The 25,644-nt window shown below is 51.9% G+C and overlaps 1 protein-coding gene across 1 annotated transcript; it reads right to left on the minus strand.

Annotated features, from left to right (window-relative positions):
* Positions 1–1,606: 1,606 nt before the first annotated feature.
* TRIM25 (tripartite motif containing 25) lies at positions 1,607–23,662 on the minus strand. Its single transcript, XM_025439959.3, has 9 exons — positions 22,983–23,662; positions 18,757–18,852; positions 15,923–16,156; positions 12,822–12,993; positions 11,051–11,116; positions 8,875–8,901; positions 8,443–8,532; positions 8,263–8,361; positions 1,607–5,542 (listed from the first exon to the last, which is right to left on the minus strand). The coding sequence occupies exons 1-9, from the start codon at positions 23,562–23,564 to the stop codon at positions 5,013–5,015; spliced, it is 1,896 nt and encodes a 631-aa protein (XP_025295744.3). The 5' UTR covers positions 23,565–23,662; the 3' UTR covers positions 1,607–5,012.
* Between the last annotated feature and the right edge of the window lie 1,982 nt (positions 23,663–25,644).

Consider the following 25,644-nt stretch of genomic DNA (forward strand, 5'->3'; position numbering starts at 1 on the left):
ATCTGCCTTTGGCTCAGGTCATGATCCCAGAGTCGGGCTCCCTGCTCAGCAGGCAGTCTGCTTCTCCCTCTCCCTCTGCCCTTCCTCCCTGCTCATGCTCTCTCTCAAATAAATAAATTAAATATTTTCAAAAAAAAAAGGAGAAAGAAATGGCAGAAATCAGAAACATTGTAACAACTAAAGAATGCCTTTAACAGGCTTATTAGTAGCTGGGACATGGCTGAGGAAAGAATCTCTGAGCTGAAGTATGTACCTCAACAGAATCCTCAAAAACTAAAAAGCATAAAGAAGAAAGACTGAAAAAAAAAAAAAAAACAGAACAGAATATCCAAGGACCATGGGATTACTAAAAAGGTATAATATACACATAATGGAATACCAGAAGAAGAAAAAAAAAAAGAACAGAACTATTCCTCAGAATAATGACTGCAGATTTCCCCAAATTAATGTCAGACATCATCAGTCCAGATCCAGGAAGCTCACAGAACACCAAGCACGATAAATGCCCCCACAAAGCTACACATGCAACAGCTGAACATCCTAGAAGTACCATAGCATGCACCATGCCCTAGCCCCATGCATTGGCATCTCATCAGCAAGCTTCATGGACATTCAACCAGGAATGTTTCAAAATCCAACTGGGAGATGTGCCCCCAGCTATAAGTTTTCAACTGAGAAAACCCAGGAGGAGCACATGGAAAAAATGAAAAACCTCAAGTGTTTGGACTTCCCAAAGGAAACAATTGTTCAACATAGAAAATTCTGTCACAAAAATGGGCCGGGGAAATCATCAGTCATGACGTGTTTTCACCCAAAACACCCAAAACAGTTCCCACCTGCCTAGCCGTCCTTATTATATTACTGTCCCTTCTCTTCCCCTTAGACCTGCCCCCCTATAGTTTACGTATTGAGATTGTTCTGCAGCAAAATGCAGGCAGACCATAACTACAGGGTCAGGAAAGGCTAGGTTCCATCCATCGTCCAAGATGCAGTGGTGTTCCAATACCACCTGGGATGGACATTCTTTTATAGAGGAAAGTGGGGCGGGGGGAGTTGGGAGGGCTGTTACCAACAAAACACCTGCTGGAGTAAACTGGGAGTTCTAAGAGGCTTTCCACTGGCTAAGTTGTAAGGGTCTCTCATTGGCTGAGCTGTTGCCAGGAGGAGGAGAAAAATCTCCCTTCCTCCTGCTGGGGTAGTAAAGTGCAGGTGCTTTCCTGTTGGGAATGCAAGGTGCTTTCTTCCCATTGGGTCTGCAAGGGGCTGCAAGGAGTGGTACAGCATGAGAACTCCCCCTTCTGGCTTCCCAACTCCATTCTAGGAAAAAAATATTTTATTTATTTGGGGGGATGAGGCATAAGCAGGGGGAGGAACAGAGGGAGGGGGACAAGCAGACACTGCTCTGAGCACAGAGCCCAAGGTAGCACTGAATTTCATGACTCTGAGATCATGACCTGAGCTGAAACCAAGAGTTGGACACTTAACCAACTAAGCCACCCAGGTGCCCACCCTCAACTCCATTTTAAATGAAGTTTCCTTTATTCAGTTTCCCAGCTCCCACGGTATCTTCGTCTGGGATGCTATAACAAAAATACCAGAAACTGGATGGCTTAAATCACAAACTTTATTTCTCACAGTTCTGAAGGCTGGAAGATCCAGCCAAGATCCATTGTTGGTAGATTCAATGTCTGGTGAGGAACCACTTGCTGATTAAGACAGCCGTCTTCTTGCTATGTCCCCACATGGCACAAGCGGCGAGGGAGTTCTATGGAGGTCTCTTTATAAGGGTACTTAATCTCATTCATGAGGGCTTCACTTTTATGACCGAACCCATCCCCCATACCATTGCACTGGGGCTAATTTTCAACATATAATCTTTGAAGCAAAAATAAAATAATAATCTTTGAAGCAACGCAAACATCTAGTCTATGGCACACGACCTCCCTCAGGCTCAAGAATTCGTGAAAACTTAAAAAAAAAAATCACGAAGGACTCACAGAACTCAGAAAGTGCTATACTTTTTGCTGTGTGTAGACAATGCATACAATGTCTTCAATGCAAGAAAAAGTATCAGACACTGCTTTGTTACATTACAGCTTCCTAGGCACATCAACCAGCCTTGGTGCTGGTAGTTCTCCTGGGTTTCAAAAGATCTGTGGTAATGACCCTAATTAGCTCTTAAAGAATCGGCTCCCTGGGCAGCCCGGGTAGCTTAGTGGTTTAGCGCCGCCTTCGGCCCAGGGCGTGATCCTGGAGACCCAGGATCGAGTCCCACGTCAGGCTCCCTGCATGGAGCCTGCTTCTCCCTCTGCCTGTGTCTCTGCCTCTCTCTGTGTGTCCCTCATGGATAGATAGGTAAAATCTTAAAAAGAAAAAAAAGAAAGAATCGACTCCCTAAAAAAATCATGAAATAATAGCTCAAATACTCCTAATTAACTAAAATCAATAGTGCGTTGGGTGGGGGGGAGGCAGGATAAAGAGATTATGTCTCAATATTACAGATCACAGATCCATTTCAGAGCAATTAAAGCGGACAGATCGGCCAGCCTTGAATAATACAAAAACCTGACCCTGACCTGATCATGCCAGAGTGACTGTCAGTCCCTGATACCCGGATCTAGGATAGTATTTTTATGTTTGTGTTCCTGGGGATTTCTGACTCTTCCCCAGGGTACCAGGGGGCATCTAGGAGGCATCTCCTCCATGATGGGATGGCAAGAGTAGGAAGCAGAGTCATCCAACTTCCTCATCTGACTTACTTTGCAAAACAAGAAGTCAGATAAATACAAAGTTGCCCCAAACTCTGGGGTGGGCAGTGTGGAGGGAACACTGTCTCCCCAATGCAAATAGAATGGCTCGAGACAGCAAGGGCGCACTCCTCCATTTACATCTCCAGAGCGCCCTGTACAGAGCTCAGCGTGGGTTACCTACTTGCCTCTTTTAGAAACAGAGGCAACCCTGCTTCCCTGTCCCGAGCTGTATGATCTCCAGGGACGAGCACTCTGTGAGTCTCAGGTGTGCATAAGGAGGCCACAGCAGGACCCTTGGATTCGTCTTCAGCATTCCCCTCCTCTAACCCCAGCCATTCCCCAAGTAGGAATTGGCTTCAGACAGGACTTTTGTTTCAGAAGATCGATAAAGATCTGACCTGGGCCAAAAGCAGAGAAGAATCACTAAAGAACTCTCCTTCCCAGTATCAAGGGAAGAAAGCTTTTTAAAAACCACATCTCGGCTACTGCAGGGATCTCTTCCCTACAAAGATGATCTCCCTCCCAAGGAAGTGAAAGTCCTTGCTGGGAGACAATCCAGACGAACCTGTCAGGAATTTCCAGTGCTCTGGGCCTGAGTGAAGTGCCCTGGAATTCCAGCACAAGGTCAGAGATGTGTTAAATTCTCAAATATTCATAGAAGAGGTCTAGGGTCCCCACGTCCCCAATGGTGACCTCTTCTTTATATCACAAAGAGCCTGATCTGAGCTCCCCCTCTTAGGAAAGTCCAGAGCAGGATTCATTTCACCAGCAAGAGGCTAAATTCCTCCCACTCTTGGATTGGGAATTTATGTCCTGACAACATCAGGACATAAGCTCGGGGAATTCGGCAATCCATGCCCTCCTTCCCCTTCGTGGGCTACGGTTCTTTTCACTGCAGAGAAACACTGCGGGAAAGTCATCCCCTTCTGCTTGGGCCCTGGAGCGTGTTCCCTCCCTGGCCCTGAAAGTCTCTGTGCCCCCTGTCCTGGTCAATCCCCACATCTGGAATTAGCTCAAAGGAGGAAAAGAGAAGGGGCCAGAGCCAGTGACGGGCATCTGACTCCCACGAAGGCCAGCACTGGGTGTGCAGCCCGTGGCCAGGGGTAAACAGGAACATTGCCATTTCCCCGGGATTTGCCAGAAGGCGCTTCTGGCCCTAGGTAGTCACCCCAGCAGGTGAGCTCACATGGTCCCCGAGGCTGCCCCAGTGACCTGTCCACACGATTGTGGGCACTCGACTGTGCCGGCCATCGTGGTATCTACACCAGCCAGGAGAGGAGAGGCTCTCGCTGAGCACAGTTAGCAGCAAGGCAAGAGGACGCTCCGGAGAGCAGGACCACCACACCTTGTGAACCCAGGGCAGCCCTCGCCCAGTAGAGTCCCTTGCCCCAATGCCTGAGCTTTGGGAAGAAGGCCTCCCACAAGGCTCTCTGGGTGCTGCCAGAGTGTCTACCAAGGGTAGGACTGGGAGGGGTTGCCATACATGGGACCTGGGTCACCCTGATATTGAATCACAAATCCCACACAGGGGGATTCAGATCAGGGCTCAAAACCTTAGCCTGAAGTTTCCCATTGGATTCAACGTCCTAAAAACCATCCAAGGGGTGTCAGGTATGAGGAGAGGAAGCGAAGCAGGGCTATTTTCCAGTGGAGGGAGAGGACACACTTCTTCCAGAAACTGATCTGGATGGAGACCCGCTATGGGTAGCTTAAGGATAGAAAATAACCAGGAACCTGAGCATACACCTGAACCCCCCCAGGTGGGGGATGAATAATATTGAAATTCAATTACTTTGGAATTTTTCAAAAATCTATTGAGTTGAATAGCCCTATAGAGAGTAATAAAAAAAGCTAAGATCCAAAGGCTGCTCCAGAGAGCAAAGGAGCCTACACCACATGGCCTGAGAAAAGAGTGTGCAGTGGCTACAGATTCCCTCCAAGAGGAAAGGGTGCTAATGATTTTACTTCCCAAAGCCCCGTCCACCTGCCAGTAGCCGGGGACCTAGAAGAACAAGGGGGAGGAGGTTTCCCTGCCCTGATGGGCACCAGGACGTGGCCGTGATTCCTGGCCCACAGTGCAATCACCCCACCTCTTCCCCTGGCCAGATCATCCTCTTACCCCAACCCCCTAACCCTAGCTTTCCACAGGTCCTCTCCCACACTCCCAACCCTTGAGGAAATCTCAGGAAGCTCTCGGAGAGGTCCACTGGCAGCTCTGTCATCCCAGTCCCGGGCACCCAGAGGCCAGTGTCTGTGGCCTGCCTACTTGTAGGAGCAGATGGAGAGCATGGCCCCGGCAGAGAACACCCAGAAGGCTGGGTACAGAGCCTCAGTGAAGTCCACCCTGTACTTATACATCAGGTGGACCTTGTCAGAGACCCCAAAGAAGATGACGAAGCCATGGTCACAGTTGAGCAGCACGCCGACCCGCGTGGCCTTGGTGGAAGGCAGCGTTTTCTCTACATTGTTGTGCCAGGCAGAGATCTTGGTGTTGAACCACTCCACGCACCAGGAGGCACTGTTGCGGCCGAGCCGGCTCTCCGGGCCCTGGCGCGGCATGCTGCCATAGCAGATGCCCACCCCACAGAAGTTGTTCTTCTGCAGCTCCACCTCCCAGTAGTGGATCCCTTTCTTGTAGCAGTGCAGGCCCAGCACCTGGGAGCAGTATGTGAACCTCTTGGGATGTGGCTGGTAGTTCAGGGGTAAGTCTGCCACAGAAGCTACAGTGTAGTTCTCCAACAGAGCTACCTTGTTGTGGGCAGTGTTGTAGTCCAGGCTGAATTTCACAGCATCTAAGAAAGTATCACCCAAGGAATCGATTACAAGGAGCCCAAAGTGCTCTCACTTTTAAGCCTTTCCCTAACCGGGAAAAGTTTTTATTCCATCCATCCATCCTTCCACCGATCCATCCATCTATCCATTCATCTACCACCCATCCACACATCTATCCATTCATCTACCCACCCATCCACCCATCCACCCACCATACACACATCCATCCATCTTGTCCAGCCAGCCAGACATTTGTTCATCTGTCTCTCCATCTCTCCATCTATCAGTCACCCAGCTGTCTATTCATCCACCCAAGGCCATTTACTTAGCACCCGATTCTGGGCAAGATGCACAACTCTGACCAGACATGGTACCTGACCCCACGGAGTACACACTGCAACAAGCAAGACAAGCCCATCAAGAACAACACCGTGAGACCGCACCCCACCGAATGGTTGCCTACACTGCTAGAGGGACAAGTGGCCCTACTTGAAGGGTGAGGAGGGTACAAGGAAACATTTCGCTGTTTGATGAGGAAAATTAAACAGAAGCTATTCTGGACAGAGGGGATACTGAGAGCAAAGCTTGGGGTCACAATGATTGGTGGGCACGTGGTGGGACCAGGCAAGGCTGAGCACCTGGGAGAGAAGCCCTAGCAGGAGAAGAGAGACATGTCTGGGCCACATAGCAGAGAGCTAAAGAATCTAGACTCTACTTGGTGGGCAGCAGGGAGCCAAATGGCATTTGTAAACATAGCGATTACCTGAGTATTCCTGGTTGGGACACCAGCACTGGCCTCCCCACCCTTCCTGCCACACTTTCAACCAGTTCCAGGAGATCTGAAGATGGAGCGCAGCTGCTTGTTGTCCTGACTCTCCACCTCCTTCCTGGGACACACTCATTTCTGCCCCTCCCCTTCCAGGAGACCCTGGACTGTGGGAAACAGGTCCCAGGGCAGCAGAGCAGAGGGGAAATCCCTAGCCCGGGAACTTGGGAACCAAGAGGCCTGGAGTCTCCCCCTACCTGCCACTCCCTTGCTAGGTGGTTTAGGGCAAGATGCTTTTCATGGAGGCCGGAGGCTCCCCCTGGGCAAAATGAACAAACGGACAAGGGAAAATGTTCTCTAAGGCCCTGAGTTGCTAGAACTGCCTTCCCTTGCTCACGTGTCTGCTCCCAAGGAGCACAGGGCTCCAGAAACACAAGGGTCAGGGCATCACCAGTGGCTACGCGGCTCTGCCAGGCCTGGGTCTTGATGGGGACAGGAGAGCAGGAAGTTCCGGGGAGGCAGGCCCTGAGAAAGCCGAGCCCCCTCACCCCCCACACCTGGCCCCCTGCAGCTGCGGAGGGAGCAGGGCCAGGGGCACGCTTGGTGGCGGAGTCTCCGCTACTGCGTGGACGAGGGTATGGGTGGCTGTTGAGCGAGGCTGCGGGTGCAGATGGGAAACAGAAAGAGCAAGCAGGAGGAGCCCAGAGCTGGGCCTGAGGACTCAACTCCAACCACTTCCAGTCAGTTGAGGGAGGCAAGCTCGCAAAGGAGCTTAAGGAAGAGCACCAGAGCAGCATGGCGAGTGTTCCCTTCTAGAACGATGAATGCCGCTGAGCCGCACAGCCCAGCCAACTGAAGCTGAATGGCAGCTTTGACATTTAGCTGCATGGGGCTGCCACTACCCACAGCCAGAGCTGGCCTGGGGAGGGGGCAGGGTCAGAGGCCAGGCTGCCGTGGGAGAATGAGGCCCGTGGCTCTGGCCACCACAGCCCCGGAGGGCTTCCAGCAACATGGAGACTTACAGCTCCACCAGCAGGGTTTGGTCAAGCCTGGGGCGGGCAGGGCAGAGGGGGGGGTCTGACATGCAGCCACAGTTGAGGCCCAGCACTGGAGTCTCCCCTCCACACGGCTGTATTTTTCCAACTTCCCTCAATAGGATCACCGAGGAAATGAGAGGACCACACAGCCTTCTGTGCTGGTCCCCTGCAGCTTGATCTTGCAGCACTGGCCCGGCGCCCAGGAATTTGTATTTTTAACCAGTATTCAGGTGAGAGGGAAGCAGACACAGAGCAGCAGCCAAGAAAGGCGGGCTGCCTTGGCTGCTTTTGTGTTCCTCTGTTTCGCTTTCGCTCTCGTGATGAGGAAAATTTAAACACGCTGTGGAGAGGCAGGCCCCAGAAGAGCCAGTGAGGGTGAAGAGGTGGGGATGGGAGGCCTAACTCAGAGCCTGAGTCCAGACAGAACAGGAGTAGCTGGCCTTGGAGTGGGTGCAGGAGGGGGCAGGTGGAGATGCAGGAGAGATGGCAGTAACAAGGGGAGGAGGGGCCCCTCTTCTCTATGAAGTGAGGGTGGGTGGGGGACAGGGAGAAGACTGGTTATGGCAAGTGGGAAGGTTCTGGAATGGCAGAGGAGTCAGGAGAAAACTGGAACCAAAGTACCGGCAGTGGGCCCCCAGCAATGCCTGAGGCACAGCAGGGGGACCCCAGAGAAAGCGGGGAGCTGGGTTCACGCAGGGCTAGGGGTTCAGAGCACTGTCTGTGGAATCTGTGCTGGCGAGAAGCTGGGGAGGGGGGAGGCAGGTGCTGGTGGGACGGAGCCAGTCAGGCTGCGGCAGAGTGTAGGATAGGCCAGTCGCCAGCAAGAAGGAGGGGGACCAAGCTGGACCTCCCGGCGGAGGCGAGGGCAAAGCCATGCACAGAGCCACCCAGAGCCTGAGAGCCAACAGCATCACACCTCAGAGCCAACACTACTCACACTCCAGGAGCTCGGGCCTGGACTTGAGTAAGAAGTTCTCCAGCACCTTGGCTTTGAGGGACACGAGGTTTTGCTGCTCGGAGGTGGCTTTGGCTCCAGCTGGGTGAGGACACAGACAGCCATTTTCAGAACAAAGTCAGCGTGGGCACCCCGCACTGCCCCTTGCCCGCAATAACTCACTCTCCGGGCTTGCTTGTTTGAGGTCCAGTAACTGCTCTGGGGCTCCGAAGGTGGGCATCTTGACAGACGAGGCTGAGCCAGAGGCAGTGGCTGCGGATGAGGAAGAGAAACATGTCACTGAGGGATTAGATGGCCTGTCCTCCCTTCCACACTCATCTTCAAGAGCTACTTCCACAAACACACCTGGACAGCTGGCATGATACAGGTGAGCCCACCCAGGGCAACATTCACTATTCATCTCGCTCACATGTACTTGAGCTCACCCCCAACCTCAGGCCTCATCCCCACCCTGCCCCAAAGGAACGTAATCCCAGAACTCAGGCTCCATCCCGGAGCCCCAATGCCAGAGGACAGCCTTCGCGGCCTGCCAGCACTTAGCTCCACACGTGAGCAATTTCCAGAAACAAAAAGATGCACAGGTACATAACCTACCAGGTTTCTTGGTTTTCTTTTCTTCTTCTGAAAAAGAAAATTTTCAGAATGAAGATCTTTGCAAGCACAGCCCAATGACACCTTCAAAATCCCATGAGAACCATTTGCATGAATGTGATCCACACAGATACTTTCACTGGGAATATATTTCACTAGGATATTTTCATTGGATGCAAGCACACAAATCTATGATGACAGAAACATGCATCAGTGGTTTTGGGGGTTGGGACCGATAATGAGGAGCATGAAGGAATTTTCTGGGGTAATTCTCTAACTTGATTTGGGTAAGGTGACACACACATACACGTCTGTCAAAATTAACTGTGCTCTAATTAAATTATACCTCTGTAAAATAAAAATACAAAAGAAAACATACACCCAAAAAAGAAAAAAAGATGGAAAAAGGAGTCAGCAAAGAAAGGTGCTTGCCGAGTATCACAAGAGTCTTTAAAAACTGTCTGGAGAGGGACGCCTGGGTGGCTCGGTGGTTGAGCACCTGCCTTCAGCCCCAGGCACGATCCTGGAGTCCCGGGATCAAGTCCCACATCGGGCTCCCTACATGGAGCCTGCTTCTCCCTCTGCCTGTGTCTCTGCCTCTCTCTCTGTGTCTCTCATGAATAAGTAAATAAAATCTTTAAAATAAAAAAAAAAAACTATCTGGAGTAATCACCTATGAAAACTGAATTTTTTTTTAATTTTCTTTTTTCTTTTTTTTAATTTTACTCACTTATGATAGTCATACAGAGAGAGAGAGAGGCAGAGACACAGGCAGAGGGAGAAGCAGGCTCCATGCACCGGGAGCCCGATGTGGGATTTGATCCTGGGTCTCGAGGATCGTGCCCTGGGCCAAAGGCAGGCGCCAAACCGCTGTGCCACCCAGGGATCCCGAAAACTGAATTTAGCTAAAGCAAAGACTCTCAAAGAGTGCCCCTCCCCGCCCCCAGCAGCATCAGCACTGCTGGGGAATTGTAGGAAATGCAAACTCTTGGATCCCACCCATGACCCTGATGAATCTGAAAGTCTGCGGGTGGGGCCAAAGCGATCTGTGTTTTACAAGCCCCTGGTGAGTCTGAGACATATTCGAGTCTACTGGAGCTAGAGGATTTCGGGTTCCTTCTGTCACCTTCCCCACCCCTAGAATGAAAAGGGGTGTTTTGGCTCTTATCCCTGCCTGCCTGCAGGGTACTTCACTGTGGTGGACATGCCCGGCTCTCTTCTATCATCCTCCACCTCCCTGCCAGCCCCCATTCAGCCCCATGTGACCCCCTGTGTCCCCCTTCCTCCCACTCCTGAGTCCTGTTTCCAGACGCTGTCTTCACACTGGCCCCATTTCCCTCTCTCCCGCCCACTCCCGCAGGACTGGCATCTCTGGAGGGCCCCCTCCCAGGTCATCGCAGTTGCTCCAAGTCCCGTCTATACTGTGACTGGTCCACTCCTTCCCTGCCCATTGCCCCATGGCAGCCCGTGGCCAGGATCCACAGCTCACTCCTGCCAGAGCGGCGCTGTGATCTGGGGCAGCAGCAAGAAATTCTGCCGGGGGCGGGGGTGGTGCTCTGAGAAGGACACAGGTACACAGCATTGGTTCTGCTATTTTTCCTTTTCCCTTGGTCACGCCAAGTGTCCTTCCACATCTGCCCGCTGAGCTGGGGGCTCCCCACTCCACCCACACCCGGCACCCGGGGCCCTGGCTCTATTCTGTTCTAATAGCACGTGCCTTCTCACCATGGCAGTGATATGCCCCCAAGCGGGCCAAAATGGATTTTTGGTAGAAGGTGAAAAAAATCTTATTCTTTATATGTATAAAAGCATAGTCTATAAATAGACATACTGCATATGCACGGTATTAAAATTTCATGGGGCAATTAGGGCCAAAACTTGGGTGTTGGCAAATATTTCTCAAGACAAGTGGGCTTTGGTAACCTTGCTGGCCCAGGCCACCTGCAGAGCCAGTGCTGATGGGCCAGTCCTGCTGAGCACCCCAGGGGAGCTCTCACCACAGCCCCTCCAGCTCCTGTTCAGTGGCCCGTGGCCAGATGCATCTCCAGAGGCACTTGCCCCCCTCCCCCAGCAATTTGGGCCAGGCTGGTGGGAGCAGCCATGCCTGTGAGGGTCTCGGCTGGAGCCCCGGCTGGCCACAGCCGTGCTGCGCCCCAGGAACAGCAGCAGAGTTACTTACTCGGGAGCTTTTTCGCAAAATGTATGGGTTTGTGCGTGGATGCTGAGCCATGCTCTCCAGGGTTCCCTGTGCCAAAGAAGAAGGCATTAGTTTATGCAGCTCCTCTGAAGGCACCCTCCGGGCCAGCTTGGCTAGGGCCGGGAGAAGAGAGGCTTTACAAAGGCAATTTCCAGTGACTTTCCCCATCCAATCATTTACAAGAGCTAGAAACAAGGTGACACGAAGACAAGTTTGTTGTGTCCTTCTCTGGCTTAAAATATAGCGGGGGTCAAGTGTTTTCTCTGCCAGTGCCCCACTCCATGACCTCTGAAGCCTCTCTGAGGTTCAATTTCTTCCAATGTCAACAGGGATGAGCCCCCTGCTTGTGGCAATGAGGCCAATAAGCCTGGTATGCAGTGCTAGTTCCTCCCCCTCCAGTTTTTCCATCAACCCTCCTCCCCCAGACTAGCAATCACTGATGTAGCAGGAAAATAAATATGCATGGCCAACTCATCCACAGTTTTACCCTCTATACAGAGTGTGCCACACCTGTCTCAGAGGCCCTTCTGCAAGGACACTCAGCTAGCCAAGCTGAAATGCAAGCCCACCCCCAGGGTTATCCACTAAGATTAACTGTGTGCAAGGCTCAGTGCCTGGCATAGGGGAGAGAGTATTGGATGAAAAACAGACTGAGCCCCGCCCTCACAGAAACTGCAATCTAGTGGGGGAAGAACAAAATGACAGAAAAGCAAACGCTGCCAAAGGAAGATAAGGATCCTGGGACCTAGTCTGAGGAGTGGGAGTGGTGGTGACAGGGAAGGTTTGCTGAGAAATACAATGTTTCACCCAATCTCTGAAAAGTGAGAGGAGTGAACTGGTGAGGATGGTGGAGTCTGAGCCTTCTAGGCAGTGGGAAGGGCATGTACAAAGGCCCTGTGGTAGGAAGTTTAGCATATGTGAGGAACTCAATGCAGAGACATGTGTGGGACAAGGGGGCACTTCAGGACTGGTGAAGTGGACAGGGCCTGACCAGGCAGGGTCCTGTAGAACACTGTCAAGAGCGTGGTCTGAAATCTAAAAGCAATGGAAACTCTCTTAACAGGGTGAGGGAAGAAAGTCCCAGGAGATCAGATTTGCATCCTAAAAAGCTCTCTGGCTGCAACAGGCCTGGATACGGAAGGATTATTTAGAAAGCTGCCACAGGTGGTGGCAAGAGAAAGCAGGCAGGTGGTAGCTGGCACTGAGGACTGAGTGGACTGAGTCAGGAGATATTTAAGAAGTAAAATCTTAAATAAAATCTTTAAAAAAAAAAAAAAAAAAAGAGCAGCCCGGGTGGCCCAGCAGTTTAGTGCTGACTTCAGCCCAGGGCGTGATCCTGGAGAACCGGGATCAAGTCCCACGTCGGGCTCCCTGTATGGAGCCTGCTTCTCCCTCTGCCTGTGTCTCTGCCTCTCTCTCTGTGTCTCATGAATAAATAAATAAAATCTTTAGGGAAAAAAAAAAAAAAAAAAGCCATCTGAGCAAGCCTCAAGATCACAGACAAAAAGAGCCTGTCCAGAAAGTCCCATTGTTAGCATCAAGGCCCCCAGAAATGTTTTAGGCAGGATGGCTACAACCCAGGATGTTTCCCCACCACCTCCCAGATGGAGGGAGGGGGCAGATGTCTCAGGACCCCTGAAATTCAAGCCCTTGTGCTCTGAATCAAGACCCTCTCCCCAACACCAAAACACTGAGGGGACCCAACCCATTTCAGGGGTCCCAGGAGGGGAGCATGGTGGTTGCTAATGGTTACCTGAGCTGGTGGGTTCCTCAGCCTTCTGGTCCTGGGACTGCCTGATATAGTGTTTCAGCCTCTCTTTGAGATTTGAGGTGCCCTGACAGATACCCTTTATCAGCTCCTGATTCAGGTCCACTTTGGGGACGTAGACTGGCTTTGTTGAGATTCCTTGCAGTTTTTTCGCTTTCTGAAACAAGCCAAGGAGTTAGTTCAGGCAGCTCCAAGGAAGCCAGGGCCCGAGCTCCGGCTTTATGAACATCACCAGAAGCTTCCCTATGCCCACATGTGCTCAGTCCAATCAGCCTTCTCAAATTACAGGCCAGAGGTTGCTGGGGGCTAATGTGTCACTTTTGGTCACAGCTCTCTGGATGGGGACAGGCCCTCAGAGACCAGTCACCTACCATGAGAGACACTAAAGTCCACAAACAACAAGTGTCCAAAAAAAAAAAAAAAAAGAAAAGAAAAGAAAAAGAAAAAAAAAAGAAAGAAAGAAAAGAAAAAGGAAATAACAAGCATCCTGCCAGGAACTCTGCCAATTAGTGGCAGGGACAAAGTTGGGACACAATCTGCTGAGCCCCATTGATAATGTTCCCCCCCTCCTCCAGCTGTGGCGGGCCAAGTAAGGAGGTGCAGGACCATGTCCGGCCCTTAAGGACCAGCTCTGAACACACGTTCTAAAACTGGACAGGGATGCCTTAGGGGGCCCAGGTTGGGCCAGGGCATATGCAGGGAAAAGGAAGGAATGTACCGAAGGTCCCAAACCTTGAGATAAAGTTGGGTCATACAACATGAAGAGGCTCTAGAGAGGGACTCAGAATCATTCTCAAAGAGCTGCAGGCAGCCACTCCAACAAACAGGAAGGAATACGGAGATGAAAATCAGTGGTGCCCAGCCCAGGCAGGGAGAAGAGGAGGTTCCCAGTCACTCCTGTACTCTCCCCAGGACCTAAACAAGGAATCTGGTCCTCTGAGGCTTTGTCACCCCATCGATGGGGCTCACCAGAACATGCGCTGCGTGCCAGGAGAAGGGGGCAGTGATGAGGGATGGGCTTCCCGAAGGAGCAGGCGGTCTGAACAGACATGACTACAAGCACATCTAAAAGCACGCCACCCAGTGCTAGGGCAGAGGCAGCGTGACCTGCTCCATCACCAGTAATGGCAGGATAACAAGATCTGAGGAAGATGGGGGGAAGCTGGGGTGGCCCTGTAAAAAAAAAACAGGATATACTAGGCAGAGGAAGTCGCCCTGGAGTTCCCCTCCAAAGCCCAGTGTGTCTGGGGAACGATGAATGCTGTGCGGTGCTTATAGCACAGAGCATGGGCTGGGGGCGGGTGGCAAGAGAGGAGGCTGCTGGCAAAGACAGGGTCTGGTCACTGAGGGCCTTTAGAAAGAGACCTCCAGGGTCCATGGGGAGGAGGGGCGGAGGCATATGCAGTAGGCAGCGCTCTAAGATGGCCCCCAAGATGCCCACCTGGCCTGGGGGTACATACCCCGTATAATCTGCTCCCCCCTCCCCATGCCCTGGAGTATGGGTGGGACAGTGAATACCGCAGGATATCACTCCTGTGGTTCAGTTACCAAGCATGGGAAAACTGAATGAATACTGCAGATGTAAAGAAGATCCCCAATCTGTTGGTTTTGAGTTCATCAGAAAGGTGAGTATCCTGGGTGGGCCTGATTTCACCAGGTCAGAGCCATTAAAAGGGATCAGGCTTATAAGAAAGAATGGAATCTTGCCGGGACGGGACGCCTGGGTGGCTCAGCCTTCAGATCAGGGTGTGATCCCGGAATCCAAGATCAAGTCCTGCATCAGGCTCCCCGCAGGGAGCCTGGTTCTCTCTCTGCCTGTGTCTCTGCCTCTCTCTCTCTGTGTGTCTCTTATGAATGAATAAATATTTTTTTAAAAAAAGAATGGAATCTTGCCATTTACGACGACATGGATGGAGCTAAAGAGTATCATGCTCAGCAAAATAAGTCAGAAAAAGACAAACACCATGATTTCTGTCATATGTGGCAATTTAAGAAACAAAAGAAGCAAAGGGTAAAGAATAGAGAGAGACACACACAAAGCCAAGAAACAGATTCTTAACTCTAGGAACTGGTGCTTACTGGAGGGGAGGGGGGTGCGGGGTTGGGGGAACAGGGGATGGGGGTTGGGAGTACACTTATCATGATGGGCACTGAGTAATGTAGAGAATTGTTGAATCTGAATCTGTTGAATCTGTTGTACACCTGAAACTAACATAACACCGTATGTTAACTATATACTGGAATTAAAATTTTTTTAAAAAGCGGGGGGGCACCTGGGTGGCTCAGTGGTTGAGCCAGATGCTTTTGGCTCAGGGTGGGATCCCAGGGTCCCGGGGATCATCAAGTCCCATCAGGTTGCCTGTGAGGAGCCTGCTTCTCCCTCTGCCTATGTCTCTGCCTCTCTCTGTGTGTGTCTCTCATGAATAAATAAAATTTTTTTTAAAAAGAGGGGTACCTGGTGGGCTCAGTGGTAGACCATGACTCTTGATCTCAGGGTCATGAGTTCAAGCCCCACATTGGGTGTGGAGCCTACTTTTAAAAAAGAGAGATAGAGAGAGGAGAGAGAAAGAGAAAGACCAATAACCTAAGGAGAAGAAAAAAGGGACCAGGCTTTCCTGGAGGGAGAAATTCTCTGCTGGCTTTGAAGAAGTAAGTAGCTGCCATGCCAGGTACCGGGAGGAGGACACTCGGCAAGGAGCTGCAGCGGCCTCTGGCAACCAGCAGCAGGCCTCAGCCAGCCAGGGAGAGAGCAGGGACCTCGGGCCCGCACCCCAGGAACTGAATTCTGCCGACAACCCCATGAGCCCTTGGCTCCAAAAGGTATGCAGCCCAGCCAACACTCAGATTGCAAGCCTCTAGGCCACGTCCTGACCCCTGGGCCACAGAAAGCATGAGGTGACAAAGAAACGCCCGTACAAACCACTAAGTTTGTGGCAGGTAGTCCTGCAGCACAGGAACCGGGTACAGTGCGTGCTCGGGGCCGCGTCCGATGACCACTTAGAGCCACACCTCGTCAGGCCCCGCTGCACTGTCAACAGCACGCAGGCAGGCGGAGAGGGCATTCCAGTGTCTTCATCGAGACCTACCTCCAGAAACTCAAACTCGTCTTGCTTGATCAGGGCAAGTTCAACTTCCTCCTTCAGAGTCTGGATCTCACTCTTCTTCTTGAGGAGGATCTGGTAAATGTTGCCCAACTTGGTACTGACCCTCTTCTCCTCATCCCTTATCTTCTGTATTGAGATGGCCTCTGTGCCATCAATGAGCGCCTTGATTTCCATGCATTCCTGTCTAAGCTGCTTCATCTTCTGACTTGCAGTCTCCTAATGGGGCCAAGACACAGGGGCATCCATCAGATAGGCAAGAAAGTTAAGCCTGTGGTACCAAGTGTCGTGAGATGAGGAGCACCAGGAAGTCTTAGCTGTACTTCATGTGAGGACAAATGGGCACAATGGCTTTACATGGGAATTTGGCTACTAGTATCTAGGGAATCTGAATCTGCTCATACCTGATCCAGGGAATAGTCTCTAGAAAAACACTCAGATGAGGTGCTTGCGAGGCTCAGTCGGTTAAACATCTGCCTTCAGCTCAGGTCATGATCCCGGGTCCTGGAATGGAGCCCCACATTGGGCTTCCTGCTCAGCTGGGAGGCTGCTTCTCCCTCTCCCTCTGCCCCTTCTCCCTCTCATGCTTTTACTCGCTCACTCTCTCTCAAATGAATAAATTTAAAAATCTTTTTAAAAATTTTAAAAATAAAAACCTGGGCAGCCCGGGTGGCTCTGCGGTTTAGCGCCACCTTCAGCCCAGGGTGTGATCCTGGAGTCCCGGGATCGAATCCCACATCGGGCTCCCTGCATGGAGCCTGCTACTCCCTCTGCCTGTGTCTCTGCCTCTCTCCCTCTCTGTGTGTGTGTCTCTCATGAATAAATAAAATAAAACCAATCAATCAATCAATTAATTAATTGAATTTTAAAAATAAAAACCTGCCCCAGAGATAGACACAAGAATGCTCCTAAGCAGCATTGTTTGAATTATCAGGACCCCGGGAACAACCAAATGTCTATCAATAAGACACAAATCTGCAAATTATTCATGGGATAGACTATTAAATAGTAATGAAAACTAATGAACTGGGGCAATGCACAAATTTCCATGAGGGAAAAGACAACCTGCAGAAGACAACATACAGCATGATGCCCTTTAATGCTTAGGAACAAACAGAATGGCTTTCTTTCAATAAGAGAACACCCCTGGGGTTTACAAAGGCACATGGCTGCCCTGTCACAGACTATATTCCCAGCCTCCCCTGCAGCTAGACTCGGCTAGGGCACTAAGCTAGCCCCAGTGCAACATAAGCAGAAGTGGTGTATGCAACACTCTTCTTCCCTGTCCCCTCTTTTGCAAGCTAGAACGAAGACGTGATGGTCACCCAGCTTCAGCCAGGGATGAGATAACCCCCTGCAGTAGTCAGGTAAGAAGAAAAGACTCTGGGCACCTGGGTCACTCAGTGGTTGAGCATCTGCCTTTGGCTCAGGTCATGATCCCGGGGTCCTGGGATCGAGTCCCGCATCAGGCTCCCTGCAGGGAGCCTGCTTCTCCCTCTGCTTATGTCTCTGCCCCCACACTGTGTCTCTCATGAATAAATAAATAAAAGTCTTTAAGGAAAAAAAAAGGAGAAGAAGAAGAAAAGATTCTGAGTCCTGTCCTGTCCACATGGACAGAGACATCTCGCTAGTCTGGGTGGCTCAGATCTGCCAAAGGGAACAAAGGAAACTTCTATCTTATCTAAGCCTCTGAATTTGGAGGAGGGAGGGAAGTAATCTCTGTTAGCAGGTTAGCCGACCCCCTCCAACCAGTACAGGTACTTTCCTGTACATGCCTTCATGTAGGCTGCACAACCACCTTTGGGAAAAATATGTGATTCCATTGTGCAGCTGGACTCAGAGATCTGCCCACAGGAGCCAAGTATCACAGGTAAATTAAGGCAGGAATCTTGAGATGAAGTTATCCTGGATTACCCAGGTGAGCCCTAAATCCAATGACAGATGTCCTTATTAGAGACAGAAGAAAAGACACAGAGGGAGGAAAAGGCCATGTGAAGACAGAGGCCAGGGCTGGAGTGACTCCAGCCACAAGCCTAGGAATGCCTGAGCCACTGGAAGCTGGAAGAGGCAGGAAGGATTCTTCCCTAGAACCAGGAAGTGTGGCCCTGTCTTTGCTTTTGAACTTCTGGCCTCCAGAACCATGAGAGAACACATTTCTGTCCTGGTAAACTGAGTTTGTGGTAATTTGTTACGATAGCCCTAGACCTACATTTTTGCTTCCTGTTTTTTTCCCATTTAAATCATAACCACTTTTTATATTAGCACTTTTTTCTCACAATCTTTTTATTTTTAAGATTTTATTTATTTATTTGACAGAGAGAGAGAGGAAGAGAGTGAGTACACAAGCAGAGGGAATGGCAGGGAGAGGAGGAGAGAGAAGTAGGCTCCCCACAGAACAGGGAGCCTGACGCAGGACTCAATCCCAGGATCCTGGGATCATAATCCGAGCTGAAGGCAGATGCTTAACTGACTGACCCACCCAGGAGCCCCTCACGATCTTTTTCTTTTAAGTAAGTTCTACACTCAACATGGGGCTCGAACTCACAACCTTAAGATCAAGAGTCCCATGCTCTACCAACTAAGCCAGCCAGGCGCCCCTATATTACTACTGTATAGCCCTAATTTTTAGGGATTGCCCCTGTCCTCCCTGCACCACAGTCAGGGCTTGTAGACAGTTTCTAGTTTAGGTCTACAAAAGATCTTTTCAGGGACATAGCTTTCTGGGTATTTTGCAAGGTGATGCCTATTCCCGACCCTGTGTGTGAAACCAACTGGAGCCCCCAGGGCCGTGGCTGGCAGTGGAGAGCCCCGTCACTCACCTGCACATCCTGCTGCCTGGTTCTCACATCCTCGAGCGCCCTGGATGCGCCACTGATCTGATCGTATATGACGGTCAGTTTATGCTTCAGCTTGGTCTGCAGAGAAAAGCACCAGCATGAGAAACCACCTCAACCAGCCCCCAACAGCAGGGATTGCCCCCAGAATCTATCCCACAGAGTCTTCCGCCAACCCAAGTCTTGCCTGCCTTTAGCTCTTTGAAGTATCCTCGTATTTATTGCCTCCTTTCAAACTTCTACAGGGACAGTACAAGAAAGAAGTTGAGCATAGAACCTGGAGACAGACAGACCAGGGTGCCAGTCCCCAGTTCCCAGCTGTCCAAGCATCTCTCACCTGTGTCCTTGGCCAAGAAAGAGATACAAATGTTTCTACCTCACAGGGCCAGTGGAGGATTAACAGAAACAACGTAAGAACTCAGTAGCACAGTGCTTGGATTTTAGTAAGGATAAACGAAATGTCAGCCTGGATTATTAGGAGCCTCTTTGTTAGCACCCATTTTACTGAGGACGAAACAGAGGCAAGAAGGCCTGCACGGACGGGGGCTGAGCTCACAAAGCCAAGAACGAGCAGGGAGGGTTCATTCCATGATGGTAGATGAGGTCGTTGGGGCCACCCTCCCCCTATAAACAACCAGAAAAGCAAGCTTATTGGGAAGAAAAATCTGCTTAACGACAATGGGGAGCTAACCAAACAGGGAAGGATGGCAGCCAAGATCTAGGGGGAGCAAATCCAGAGAAATCAGCCTGGCGTCTGGAGTGGTTCTCCCAGAGCCACCTGCCATTCCGGAAGACAGCTGAAAGAACCACTGTCAACCACAGGGAAGCAGAGGGACAGGAGTCAAAGTCCAAGGCTCTGGGGCAGGGACCTCCACAGGCTACAGGCTGGGAATAAGGATGAGCAAGCAGTAGGCCAGCTAACCATCAGCTCAGTCCCTGAAACTGAACTAAGGTGACTCAAAATCGCTAAGTCCCTAGCCACCTCCAGGAACCAGAGCCAATTATGCATGAAGGAAGATAATATCATCCAAGGCCTCTCAGCATTTCTATAAATTTTCAGAATCAATCTTGGAGCGTCCTACCTCCCTGCTAAGGTGAAAAACGGGGGCACAGAAACGGGAAGGAAAAAAACCCAGCACCATAATCATAGTGACTAGAGTTTCTTATATCTGCACCACGAGCCAGGCATTGTTCTAGTGCTTTACAGGCATTAACTGATCAAAAACTAAGAACGACACTATAATGTGGGAGTTACTTGTCTTCTATAAATTGGGACATTGAAAAACAGAGTAATTAAGTGGCTTGCCTGAGGTCACATTTCTGTTAACTAGCGTTACAAGGTCCCGGCGTTATAATGAAAGCACTGAATACACTAGAAATGTCAAGAAAAAACATTTACTTCCCCTAATGAGCTGGCTCAACATCCTCCAGCCTCGCCTCCACTTTCCTGCCTCTCCCACTCAACTAAGATATTCAGGCCTAAATCTGACCTTGAATCTGGATTTGAACAACCCAAGGACAGTCACATGGAAGGGCTGGAGGCAGAGACCAAGGCCACACTAATTTGTCCCTGAAAGCCCAAAGTACTGATGATGTTTCAGATTCAACCTGCGTGAAGATGCCCTTTGACCCGTCCTCTTACAGTGGCCAAGATAAACAGTGGGCCGAAGGCAGAAGGCCAGGCCAAGGCAGATCCTGACTCAAGGGTCTCAGAGCTAGAAAAGAACTCAGAACACCCAGGCCTGTCAACTGTTCCACCTCCAAAAGCCACTCTCTGCAGTACACCCCAAAACTGGTGGTTTGGAAAATTGTTTCCACCACTAATGAAATGCATATGGCAATCCCCTGATGGCAGAGAGAGGGGCCAACATGGCTCCAGACAAAAGAAAGTGGCCCAAGGATTTTGAGAGGCGCAACAATCTCCTCATTGAGGGTAGAGAATATTTTGAAGTTCTGAGGTTCTGCTCACATATTGGGGACTTGAGTCCTCCAAGAGGATATAGGAAGAGCCAGAGTCCTGAGTCTGCCCCACACCAGTAGCCAAGCCAAGCCGGCCACTAAAGGCTGGGGCACTGATCAATGAGACTGGTTCTGTCCCAGTAGTGAACAGCAGCAGGGCTAGAAGGGGAGGCCGATCGAAGGACTTTGCAAGCCAGGACAATGGTGAGGCCTGGGGAGGTAGCAAGGCCAGGCCTGATACAAGGATTACAAAGCCAAGCACGTACGGATGCAGGCCCCAGAGGCTGAGAGAGAGCTGTAGCTCCAGGCCAGGCTGAGAAGAACCCTCCTGACCCTACTTGCCTTCTGACTTCATGGATAAGAACTTCTAGAAGAGCCTTTTGGCAGGAGCCGTCATGGGTCCTCAAGGATAGGCCCATGCACCCTGAGGCAAAGAAGAAATGGGCAGCCTGATACCTGCCCCCCCCCCCAGCAAGTTCTCTTCCACCCCAGCTGCACAGAAAGTACACCTGCAGCACTTAGGCAGTACTCGCCCAGCGAGGAAGCAGTCAGAATTGAAACCCAGGCGTCAACACCAAGCCCAGGTCAGAGCCCAGGTCAACCAGCCACCTGCCTGTCATGGGGGCCTGCCTACAAAGCACTTTCCACACAGCTCCAGAGCCTCCTGACCGCCCTCGCAGATTGGGAGGGAAGGCTACTATCCCATTTTACAGATGAGGAAGCTGAGGCTCAGAAAATTGCCGTGACTTGCCCCAAACCATAGTTGATATGGGGCAGAATGCAGCTCCTGGCTTGAAAAGTGATACAGGTTCTTTAAGGCAGCCGGTGGAGACCCAGGTGGCCATGCCTGACCTGGTCATGCCTCAGAGGTCAACTCTCAGGCCATGTCTTGAGGTCTGGTCTTTGAGACTCAGGGAAGAAGTTCTGAGGGCCCCAGCTCAGACAGAAGCAGACCAGGCCCAGGAATGGCTATGGTTGCACAGGAACAAGACCTGGCTCCTGGTCCTGGCGCCTGCCCCTCCCTCCCCCCCCCACCCGCCCCAAACCTCTGCCAGGCCTCCTATCTCCTTCAACAACAGGACAGTCCTTGTTCTCCATGACAGGGCCGAGAGACTTAAAGGCAATCAGGCTATGCTGTGGAGCTCATGCTGATATAAAAAAGGTGGTCCGATTACACCTTGTCAGCCCCTGCCTTGAGTCCATAAGGGGAAATTATGATTTACCCCAAACCACTAAAACCATCACAGACCTGGAAGGCTCCTTTAGGAGCCACCTGGTCCCACCTCCTCAATTTACTGATGAGCACTCAGGCCCCGGGGACCAACAGTGTGCTCGTAAAGTCTCACAGCCAGGCTGGAGGGTACTGTGGTGCAAGAGTCTGGCGCTGCCTGTGGGGGTCTCCAGAGAGATCTGGCATTTGCCCACGGTTCTGCTCATCATGATCCTACCTGGTCACTAGAACTCTTGGGGATCCCTGGGTGGCACAGCGGTTTGGCGCCTGCCTTTGGCCCAGGGCGTGATCCTGGACACCTGGGATCGAATCCCAGGTGGGGCTCCCAGTGCATGGAGCCTGCTTCTCCCTCTGCCTATGTCTCTGCCTCTTTCTCTGTGTGTGTGACTAAAAAAAAAAAAAAGAACTCTCTGCCTACCGAAGCTTTTTGGTTCACATGATCTCAAGCCTCCAGGAATGTCCCATGCTCCAGGAATGTCCCAAACTCGGGTATTGGGCTGGTCATGGGGAAAAGTGGCAAACTCTAGAGTCGAACCAGGGAGGGGTCCCAATGCCTGCTCCACCACTCACAGGGTTAGTTTAGGCTAAATGAACCTCTCTGGATCTTCCGTTTCCTCAACTGCAGGATGAACCCAATTAGATCCACCTCTTGGATGCTGCCAAGATCTCCCGAGGTAACCTCCAGGGCTCCTATTTGATATTGGAAACCCTCTACTAAACGCCGTCAGCCAAGGAGTAGGCTTAAGGCAAGCCACATCAGCTGTCTTCCGCGGTCCCCTCTGTGCAGCAGGGGCCCGCGGAGGGTGGACCACGGACGACGGAGGAGGCCTGTATGTTCTCCTTGCCCCGCCTGGGTGGTCAGGCCCAGCAAGGCCCATCCTCCCACCCCAGGTGGCCCGCGCTGGGCCTCGAGGCGATGCGCGCACGGTGGCTCCCTCGGCCCCGCCAGCCCCGCGGGCCCCAGGCGGCCTCCCTGTGCCCTCCCGCGCCCCCCCCCCCGCAACCCCCCCGCCCCCCGCACCTCCAGGTCGGCGCTGGCCTGGCTCAGGGACGCAGGCGAGCAGGCCTTGTGCTCTATCAGGCAGATGTAGCAGATGCACTCGTCATGCTGGGGGCAGAAGAAGTCCCGCAGCCGGTTGTGCTCAGCGCACTTGCGGCGCAGCAGATCCTTGACGGGCGGCTGCAGCTGGTGGTCCTGGAAGGCGGGGCTGTCGAGGTGCGGCTGCAGGTGCTCCTGGCAGAAGGAGGCCATGCACACCATGCACGTCTTGACGGCGGGCGCCTTCAGGCAGTGGTCGCAGGCCACCGGGCCGGTCTTGGCCGGGGCCGCGGGCGTCCCGCCGTCGGGGGGCTGGGGCGCCGCGCCCGCCTGCAGGAGCTGCTCCACCACGGCGCACAGCACCGTGTTCTTGTGCAGCTGCGGCCGCGCCTGGTAGACGGCGCGACACTGCGGGCACAGGTACGGCGGGCCCTGGACAGCCCACGTCTCGTCCAGGCACGCGCCGCAGAAGTTGTGGCCGCACGGGGTGGTGACCGGCCCCTTGAAGGGCTCCAGGCAGACGGAGCACGACAGCTCCTCGGCCAGGGGGACCAGCTCGGCCATGGCGCTCGGCGGCCGGACGGGACGCGCTGGGACGCGCGGGCTCGGGGCGACACTGGCGCCCCACCCCCCAGGCCGAGGAAACGAAACCAGCGAGCGGCAGGGCGGGCCCGCGGCGCTCCGGGAAGTCACGCGGGGCGGGGCGGGGCGGGGCGGGGCGGGGGTCCCGGGGCGCCCGGCGCGGCCGTCGGGCTCCGGGTCTGGGGCGCCCCCTCGCGGCGGTCTCTACCCGAGGCCGCCCCCGCCCTCGCCCCCAGCAGCCGAGCGGGCCTGCCCTGCACGCGAGGCGCCCCGGGGCGCAGCCTGAGCCGCCCTGCAGAGCTCCCCGAGCTGCGCTCCCGCTGGGGGCCCCGGGCCAGGCTGTCTCCGCACTGGGCTAGCGCCCGAGGCCGGGCAGGGAGGGTGCCCCTCTCCCTCCCGACTCTATGTATTTATTCATGAGACACACAGGCCGACGGAGAAGCAGGCTCCATGCAGGGAGCCCGACGTGGGGCTCGATCCCGGTCTCCAGGATCACGCCCCGGGCTGCAGGCGGCGCTGAACCGCTGCGCCACCCGGGCTGCCCATCCCTCCCTCTCTAACTCCCTGGGGCTCTTGGGTGGCTCAGGTCGTGATCCCCGGGGTCCTGGCATCGAGTGCCCCATCGGGCCTGGCAGGGAGCCTGCTTCTCTCTCTGCCTATGTCTCTGCCTCTGGGTCTCTCATGCATAAATCATAAAAATAAAAATATTTTTAAAAAGAAAAAAAAAAAAGGGCAGCCCCGGTGGCGCAGCGGTTTAGCGCCGCCTGCAGCTCAGGGCGTGATCCTGGAGACCCTGGATCGGGTCCTGCGTCGGGCTCCCTGCATGGAGCCTGCTTCTCCCTCTGCCTGTGTCTCTATGAATAAATAAATAAATAATCTTTAAAAAGAAAAGAAAAAAAAAACCTTTAATAAACAAATACATAAAATAGACTCGTTTCCTCCCCGCTGGTCGGTGGGACTGTGGCACAGCAGCTAAGGATAGGTCCCTGAAGGCCGACCCCAGGCACTCATGCTTAAAGCTAGCGATTTCTTTCCATACCAACCGACAGAACATGCAGTTGTATTTTGTTTTTTAATTTCCAGCTCTACTTTCCTGGGGTTTGCAGATATACTAGTTTTAACAAACTAATTATATTAAACTACTCTCTCTCTCTCTCTCTCTCTCTCACACACACACACACACAATAATTTTGAAACAAACGTTTTTCTCAAAATTGCTTAGATTTATTTCCATTCATTCATTCAGCTCTGTTCCCCTGGCCTGGGTGCAAGAGAAGTGAGTGTACAGGAGGAGACAGCTGTTCAAAGGAGGGAAGAGGGGGTACAGAAAAGAAAGGTAGTGTTTTGGGAAGAGTTAGCTGGAGTTTGCCTTGGAGACAGAGTGAACCACAAAAATTACAAAAGGTAAATGTCTTAAACTGCTAAAAGTAAACCCTACCATTTATGGGGCACCTACTCTGTGCCAGACAAGTCACGTACGCTATGTCCTATAATCCTTACAAACACTAGAAGACTTACTACATCCATTTTACAGATGAGGGTCATGTGTTTGGTGTTTGTTTGTTTGTTTGTTTGTTTGTTTTAAGTAATCACCCTGCCCAAAATGGGACTTAAACTGGGGACTCTGAGATCAAGAGTCTTGGTGCTCTAGGACTGGGTCGGCCAAGTGCCCTCCGCTCACCATTTTTTTTTTTTTTTAAGTAATCTCTCCACCCAAGGTGGGTCCTAGAATAGGATCACATATATTATACAACACAGGGCTGAGATTGTGGCTCAGGACTGCTTTGCTTAAAATTCTAATTCCTGGTTTTACTATTTCTATTCCTCCAAGACTCAACCCCATTTGTTCACTTTTATATTACGCTGTTGTTGTTGTTGTTAGCTTGGGGAGGAGGAAGGCAGAAGGAAAGGAAGGGTTAGGAAATCAAATTTTGTATATAGTATCTCATTTAATCCTTGCACTAAACCTTTAAGGTAGGTATTATTATCTCATGTTACAGATAAGAAAACCAAGGCTTAGAGAAACGAAGTAGCTTGCCTGGGATGCCAGATAGGCATGCAG

The sequence above is a fragment of the Canis lupus genome, chromosome 9, assembly GCF_003254725.2.
Source record: "Canis lupus dingo isolate Sandy chromosome 9, ASM325472v2, whole genome shotgun sequence".
NCBI classification, from domain to species: domain Eukaryota; kingdom Metazoa; phylum Chordata; class Mammalia; order Carnivora; family Canidae; genus Canis; species Canis lupus.

Excerpts from the sequence above, each read along its gene's own strand:
- TRIM25 (XM_025439959.3), bottom strand. The coding sequence starts at position 23,564 with ATGGCCGAGCTGGTCCCCCTGGCCGAGGAGCTGTCGTGCTCCGTCTGC. Across the intron at positions 18,853-22,982 it reads AGGCCAGCGCCGACCTGGAG|ACCAAGCTGAAGCATAAACT; the intron begins GTGCGGGGGGCG and ends TTTTCTCTGCAG. Across the intron at positions 11,117-12,821 it reads TGAGGAACCCACCAGCTCAG|GGAACCCTGGAGAGCATGGC; the intron begins GTAACCATTAGC and ends TCTTTGGCACAG.